Source organism: Babylonia areolata, chromosome 25 (genome assembly GCF_041734735.1).
Source record: "Babylonia areolata isolate BAREFJ2019XMU chromosome 25, ASM4173473v1, whole genome shotgun sequence".
Lineage (NCBI taxonomy): Eukaryota > Metazoa > Mollusca > Gastropoda > Neogastropoda > Buccinidae > Babylonia > Babylonia areolata.
The window spans coordinates 10,118,471-10,126,515 of NC_134900.1; the positions used below are offsets into that span (position 1 = coordinate 10,118,471).

Below are 8,045 nucleotides of genomic sequence, written 5' to 3' on the forward strand. Positions count from 1 at the left end.
AGGCACATAATCTAGACAAAACAGCTATGTATGGCATACATGGATGGTTGTTTGAGTGTGCGTGTGTGTGTGTGTGTGTGTGTGTGCAGGTGTCCTAATGCCATAGAGAAACATACACAGGCACATGAGATAGACAAAACATCTATATATTTGTACTTGTATTTCTTTTTATCACAACAGATTTCTGTGTGTGTGTATGGTACACAGAGATGGTTGTTTGAGTGTGTGTGTGTGTGCAGGTGTCCTAATCTACAGTGAAACATACACAGGCACATGAGATAGACAAAACATCGTTATATGGTACACAGAGATGGTTGTTTGAATGTGCGTGTGCAGGTATCCAAATGCTACAGTGAAACATACACAGGCACATGACATAGACAAAACAGCTGTGTGTGGCATACATAAAAATATTATGGTGGTTTGATTGTGTGTATGCATGTGTGTGAGCATGTATGTGTATGTGTATGCATGTATGTGTATGTGTGTGTGTGTGTGCATGGGTGTGTATGTGTGTGCATGTATGTGTGTGTGTGTGTGTGTGCGTGTGTGTGTGCATGTGTGTGCAGGTGTCCTGATGCCATAGCCATGGTGGCCAACCTGTCGACCCACCTGCGCTTCATCACCAGCAGTGTGACCTACATCAAGGACAACGTCACCCGCTATCCCCAGTTCATGGCCCTCAGTCAGGTCAGTCCATGCTGGGTATCTGCCCTTCACTGTTGTACTGTGTTATTTTTCCACCCACTTATATGCTGCAGCCTTGGGGGCCTGGTACCAGGCCTCTGGGGACTCGTCCCAGTGCTGACTGCCATGAAGCCTCCTTGGGCAAGAGAGAGGGGATGTGACTTGGGCAAGACGCTGCTATAATCAAATTCTAGCTCTTATATGGGGATAGCAGTTGCCTCCTTCTGATGGTCATAGTTCGGACACAGCTATCAGATTGTATGTTCTAATGCTCTAGCAGAACATGTTTCAGTAATTTTCGTGACTAAAGCTATCCATGGGAAGAGCAGTCTGAAGCACACGTGGGGAAAAATCTGAAGAGTGATAAACTTTCGTGCAAAAAATTAGGTACAGCTTAGCAAAGGTGAAAGCTAGAACATTATCCGGGGCTTATTGTTTGGGGGCTCTGACTTGAAAGTCTTCATGTTCTCATGTCTGGCAGTTTTGACTCCTGCTGCTGTCACATGAGTCCTGCCTGAAGCAGCGTCTGCAGCCTCATACTGTGTGTGTGTATCTGTGTGTGTGTGTGTGTGTGGTTTAAGTTTGTGGTGTGTGTGTGTGTGTGTGTGAATGGTTGTGAGCAGTCTCTTCAATGATGTGACTTCACATATGACTGGGAAGTTATTTTTTCTTGATATGTTTAAAATATTAAAAAATTCCCTCACATAATGTTGGTGGTAACTATGTATTATTTGTGTTAAGACTTTACTTTGCAAAATGAATTGACCAAAAAAACAACAACAAAAAACAACTGAAAACATTCTGACTGGACAACATTCCCTTATAATAATGTTGATGGTATTTGTGCAGAAGAAGTGTTTTGTTGACTTCATTTTGCAAATTGACAAAACTCATTCTGTGTGAACAAAATCCCCAGATAATAATGTTGTTTGTGTTGTGCACTATTTGTGTTTTCTTAACTTCACTTTGCAAATAAAGTGACCAAAGAAAGAAGAAAAAAAACTGCTCCTGTGTGGGCAAGTTACCTGGATTGTATACTTTCTGATTGTGAAGGGAGTTGGCATCCTGTGGATATTTGTGCCATGTAAGAGCATGGATTTTTATTTTGACATGTTGACACATGTGTCTTCAGGAATCAGCAGACCCCAAACAGCTGTTGCTTCACACAGGGGATGCCAAGAGAAATGTGGATCAGCTGCAGAAAGAGTTGTGTCTGCTTCATTCCATCCTGTCTAAGGTGAGAGTTGTGTATTGTACACAACAGTACAGGACTGTTTTTGTAAAAAATCCAATGGCAAAGCACCTGGCTCAGACTCCATACCAGCAGAGGTCTACAAGGATGGAGGCACTGTGCTGATTGAGAAGCTCCATCAGCTGTACTCACTCATGTGGAAAGAAGAGACGATCCCCCAGGATTTCAAAGATGCATCTATCATTCAATTGTACAAGCGAAAGGGGAACCTGCAAGCCTGTGATAACCATCGGGGCATTTCCTTGCTCTCCATCGCAGGCAAGATACTTGCCAGGATCCTGCTAAACCACCTCACAGCACACCTTGACCAAGGTCATTTGCCTGAGAGCCAATGTGGATTCCGGAAAGAGCGCGGAACCACCGACATGGTGTTTGCTGCAAGGCAGCTGCAAGAGAAATGTCAGGAGCAAAATACTGATCTGTTCTCCACCTATGTCGACCTCACTAAGGCCTTCGACACCGTGAGTTGAGAGGGACTGTGGAAAATCATGGCCAAGTACGGATGCCCTCGGAAATTTATTTCCTTGGTCAGCCAATTCCATGAAGGCATGCAGGCTCGAGTCCAGGACAGTGGTGAAACATCTGCTCCTTTTCCTGTCACAAATGGTGTCAAGCAAGGCCGTGTCCTGGCGCCAACACTGTTCAGCCTCATGTTCTCTGCAGTGCTTACTGATGCCTTCAGAGGTGGCGATGTTGGAATCGGCCTAAAGTACCGAACAGATGGCAAGCTGTTTAACCTCAGAAGGCTTCAAGCAAAAACAAAGGTCATGACAGACATCATCAGAGACTTTTTGTTTGCTGATGATTGTGCCCTCAACGCTGGATCTGAAGCTGACTTGCAACTCAGCGTTGACAAGTTTGCCACTGCCAGCAGGAACTTCGGCCTTACCATCAGCATGAGGAAAACTGAAGTTCTCCATCAGCCAGCACCAGGGAAACCCCACGTTGAGCCCAACATCACAGTCATCGGACAGAGACTCTGTGCGGTGGAGCGGTTCACATACCTTGGCAGCACACTGTCACGAAATGCGACAATCGATGATGAAGTGAACATCAGGATTGCAAGAGCAAGCGCAACCTTTGGCAGACTCTATGCAAATGTCTGGAACAGAAGATGCATTGGTCTTGAGACCAAGCTAAAGGTCTACAGAGCAGTAGTTCTCCCCACACTACTGTACGCCTGTGAAACTTGGACAGTGTACCAACGACACGCCAAGAAGCTGAACCACTTCCACACAACATGTCTCAGGAAGCTACTGAACATCAAGTGGCAAGACAGGACCCCAGACACGGAGGTGCTTGCAAAAGCCACCCTTCCCAGCATCTTCATCATCCTGATGCAGTCCCAGTTTCGCTGGGCTGGTCACGTGGCGCGCATGCCAGACCATTGGCTGCCCAAAAGGCTGTTCTATGGCGAGCTGCAACAAGGGAAGAGATCACACGGAGGGCAGAAGAAGCGCTTCAGAGATAATCTGAAAGTCTCTCTGAAAGCGTTTGATATCAACCCTGACTCCTGGGAGGAATCTGCAGTGGACCGTGACAAATGGTGCGCTGCTGTGCACAAAGGCGCCAAGTTGTGCGAGGCCAACAGGACTGCTGCAGCTGTTCAGAAGAGGCAGGCCAGAAAGTCACGGGCAAACAAGCTCCCTGACAATGATATGCCTGTCTTTGTCTGCCCCATCAGTCAGCGAACATTTCGTGCGCAGATTGAACTATTCAGCCATATGCGCATTCACAGATAGATTCATGAGCACCCCCCCCCCACCACCACCACCACCCTCCCCCCATCCCCCAGCTGGATGACAACGATGGTCGTTATCAATCTCGATGGACACTCACCACCACCACCACAGGACTGTTTTTGTAAATTGAAATCGGGAAGTACACATGGAGTTTAAAGTCTTTCATTTGAAGTGCTGAGAGTCCTGAAATAAGTCATGAAACAAAACGAATGTTCCTTCTTCTTTTTTTTGTTGTTTGTTTCATGTGCTCAGAGCTCTCAGGTGAGTGATACACAAATTTTTCTGATTAAAAATAAATACAGCATGATGAAAAAATAATTGTTCTTTGGCAACAGAAAGATATATTCTGGCATAGTATTTGTCAGACTGTTTATGAAAGCTCATTAACTCACTCAGTACAGCCAGTCCTCTCTTCTCCTCTACACAGACCCCTCGGATGTCCAGTGGGTGTCTGAATGACCCAACCTTTAGCTTCCATCGTCAGAATTGTGGTATTCTTTGTCAACATTCACGTCTTCAGTATAAGAGCCTTCCGCTTGCAATATTTTGATTATGGTAATTGGGGTGAAACGCTGTTAACGTTGTCTCTTTCGCCATTCATATGGAAAGAGTTAATCCTGATTTTCTCTTGTATACACACAGGCTGGCTGCTAAAAGCTCTGATCAGCTATTATATGAGAGGAGGTTGGAACAGTTTTAAGATGATTCTCAGGATGCAGTAATGGTAAAGTTCTTATTATCACAGTCGGGATTTTGTTGTTATTGTTAACAGCAAAGTTTTTTTTTCGTATTATAACAATCAGTCGTTCCATCACACATGACTCTAGGATTTCTGATTCCACAGGAGCTGGCCACTGGAACATACACTATTCCGGATCAACTCCCAGCAACAGCCAGAAGAAGAAAAGTTCGTTTGGGCCGCCTGGTTCTGATTGGAGTTAGCGCATCCACCGTTGCTTTTCTTGTGTGGAGAAGAGATCGTGTGGCGGACAGTGCTACGTCCTTCATCAGTGGAGTCAGACTGTTTTGGTCAGGTTTTAGCCTTGCATCGAAGCTTGGGTTTGTGTAGTTGATAGTGAGTGAGATTCGTGCTTGTTTTTTTGATGAATTAGCAGTGCTGTGTTTTGATGTTGTCTCCTACGTGCACAGCTGTGGTGTTCCTCACTCATAGACTTCCGTCATGTTTTAATCCACATATCATCGGTCTTTCTTCACATCCTTGCTTTGTGTGTGTGTGTGTGTGTGTGTGTGTGTGTGTGTGTGTGTAGGAAGTTGGGGAGAGTGAAGGTGGAATCTGTGTGGTGAGCGCTTCTATGGGTGTATGTTTCTCAGCACAAAACCAGTACTGACCTGTGTCTCTCAGTTCAAAACCAGCACTGACCAATCTTCAAAGCGCGTGAGCTGAACATTTTGAGCAGTTGGCATCACAAAGTGTTGTCAGGATCATACAAAGAAAAAAAAGAAAAAGAATGGTAGTTTGCAGAATCCTTGGCAGTTTATAATGTTGCTACCTTTTCAGGCTTCTCTCTAGACTTCCCTCAGGGATAGGCAAACTTGTGGTAGTGTTTACTTTTCATAGCTAAGATGTGGGTGTTGCGAGGTGGACGCTGGTCAGGTCACATCCACCTTCTGTGTTTAACAATGGCTTCCCTCAATTTCATGTTCAAAATTTTGATAGTTGTTCTGTTGGAGGTGATGGTGGCTGTGGCCCAGATCTTGTCGTTTTCTCTGGAGAACTTGTTACCAGTGCGTTTGAAGTGTTTTGGCATGACTGTCGGGATGGTGGCATTGAGTGTTCAGAGGTTGATTTTCTCAGAGGTCCGGTGTTCTTGTTGTTGAATTGGTATTGTTGCTGTTATGTATCATCTAACATATGTTGGCTTGCTGGGTAGACAGATTGTCAGCTTGGTGTCGATAACATATTTCTAAACATGTACTAAATTGTTTAGATATGCCATTTGTTTTTTGTTTGTTTTCTAATTTTCATTTTCACTCTTAATTGGATGTGTGGGTCATTGGAGCTCGAGTGGGTCAGCTCTGTTATGTTGCTGATAATGTTTTTATGAATCAATCCATGCATTTATACATCTGCCTTACTGAGATCATGTTGTTCATTGTTCAGAGCTGTGGTACTAATGAGTGCTGCGCTGATACATAATGGGAAAAAAAAAGAAGAAAGAACAGTTATGTCAGATTGTGTGTGTGTGCTTGTGTGTGTGTGTGTGTGTGTGTGTATGTATGGGGTGTGTGTGTGTGTGTGTGTATAGAATTGGGAAATGTTTAGTTTTGTGAGACACCATTTTCTAACTTGGCTATTTTCATATGTTCAGGCGTTGGGCAAAGTGTTTGTTAAACAATTTTGTAATCCTCCATGCTCCAGTAGAAATTAAAGGTTTATTAGTAACGGAAATTTGCGTGTGTGTGTGCACGTGCATGTGTGTGTGTTTCTTTAATATCTTTTCACTGCAGGTATTATACGAAAAAGGGGGATATGAATAGAATTTGTGTGTGTGTGCATGTGTGCGTGCGTGCTTGTGTGTGTGTGTGTGTGTGTGTGTGTGTGTGTGAGGGAGAAAGAGAGAAAGACAACGCATATGTTGTATTGAATTCATGGACACGTTTTATACCTTTGTTTACTGGTCTAATGCTCAAACTGTAAACATAGTGTTTTGTAGGTTACACACACTGTATGCAGTATTGCCTTTTAGTTATGTTCTGTTGTTTTGTTTTGTTTTCTTATTTTCTCGTTTCGTACAGAAAGAAGCATTTAAGATTGCAATTTTGTGGCAGGAATATTAGCTGTGTTTAATAGTTTACAGATAACAATTTTTTTAAAGTGTACATTGTCAGGAATGCTTATTAAATCTTGGAAAACATCTTTGATGAACCTGGCACCATTTTTGTCCTTCTTTTCTTGTTTTTGTTCTTGTTTTGTATGTTTAGTTTATTCAGGTGAAATAAACCAGTCCATGATAAACCATATCCTATATCTTGGAGTTGTCTTGCTTTTGTAATGAAAGCACGAGAGGAAAAAATGCAAATGAATTTTGCCATGGATGTGCATTTTCCTGTGTAGGTTTAACATGTGTTTGTGTTTTGAACAAAGATGTCTTTCCACAAGTTTTTTTTTTTTGCAACAATTAAACGAGAATTATTGAATTATCAGTTGGGTGGACCAGCAGCATAAAATCCATGCTGCAAGAACTAGGATGGGAATCCCTCAAATCACGGCGGAACAGACAAAGGCTAACCCTAATGTGTAAAATTGTCAATGGCATTGTAGACATCCCTCCAGACAAATTTCTCAAGAAAGGATCCAGTAAAACAAAATCAAATCATCGACACAAATTTGTCCATCTTAGCTCCTCCTCTGACTCTTATAAATACAGTTTTTTCCCATCAACCATCCCCGCCTGGAACTCCCTGCCTGCAACAGCAGCAGAGGCTCCCTCCTTGGTAGCTTTCAAGAGGGAGCTGAACAAGATCACAGTTTAGTCCCTTATTTTTTATTTTATTTTATTATTTTTTTAAGGATCCTCCGGAGGGACGCTGCGAGTGACGGTGGGAGGGAATATGTATACATGTTCTTTCTGACTGTCACCCCCTCTGGTAGGAAGATAGGTCTGCTTAGGTTCTGATTAGGTTTATATAATAGACTTTTTTTTTTTTTTTTTTTTTTTGACAACTCTGTGCACACAGGTCATTAATAGTCAGTAATGACGGCTGACCTTCCAATTTGAAGATTTGAAGGAAATGGCTTTCAATACTTTTTTTTTTGTGATGATGTCTGGATGTTTTTGAAAGAGGAGTGTTGGATCAAAGCCTTTATCATCTTCATTGCTTGATGTTTTCAGAGGCTTCTGTCGGCCCTCTTTGTGTGTCTCTTAAAATGACCATTTAGTGTCATACACTGTACCATGTCAAACTGATGCAAACTAGGCCTATCGGTTTGCTCTGCTTGGTCAAATTTCGCGCGGCTAACAGGTAAAAGACGACCTGTTTTTCCCGGTCCGCTCTTAGCCAATCAAACGCCTCTAAAAGCTACAAGCGCTGAATCATTCAGTATGTTTGTACGCTAGCATTACTGTCAGCCTGGGTGAAAAGAATATGTGTCCGTAACTATTGTTGCCAGAATCGTGGCATTAAAATCATTTTGTCTTCTGTTATCTCTTGTCTCTCCCTCTGCCTCTCTGCGACCTAAGAGTGAAATTTATCCAGCCAAGATGTGATGATTTGTAGAATGTTAGATTTAATTTGTGTCACTGTTATCAACATGAAGTGACAAGACTCTGATATGTAGCTTCATTTTTAAAAGAAAAAAGCACACACGTAAAAAAAGCAACATTTATGAAGCGTTGAATAGG

General features: G+C 42.9%; 1 protein-coding gene across 2 annotated transcripts in view; it reads left to right on the forward strand.

Annotated features, from left to right (window-relative positions):
• The window catches only part of LOC143299523 (ankyrin repeat, SAM and basic leucine zipper domain-containing protein 1-like), an 18,843-nt gene extending 12,210 nt beyond the window's left edge, over window positions 1–6,633 (forward strand). For both annotated transcript variants that reach the window (XM_076612788.1, XM_076612789.1), the window contains exons 10-12: window positions 570–690; window positions 1,820–1,924; window positions 4,526–6,633. In XM_076612788.1, coding sequence (XP_076468903.1) covers window positions 570–690; window positions 1,820–1,924; window positions 4,526–4,750 — 451 coding nt within the window. In that variant the 3' untranslated portion in view covers window positions 4,751–6,633. The remainder of the gene's footprint in view (window positions 1–569; window positions 691–1,819; window positions 1,925–4,525) is intronic.
• The last annotated feature ends 1,412 nt before the right edge of the window (window positions 6,634–8,045 follow it).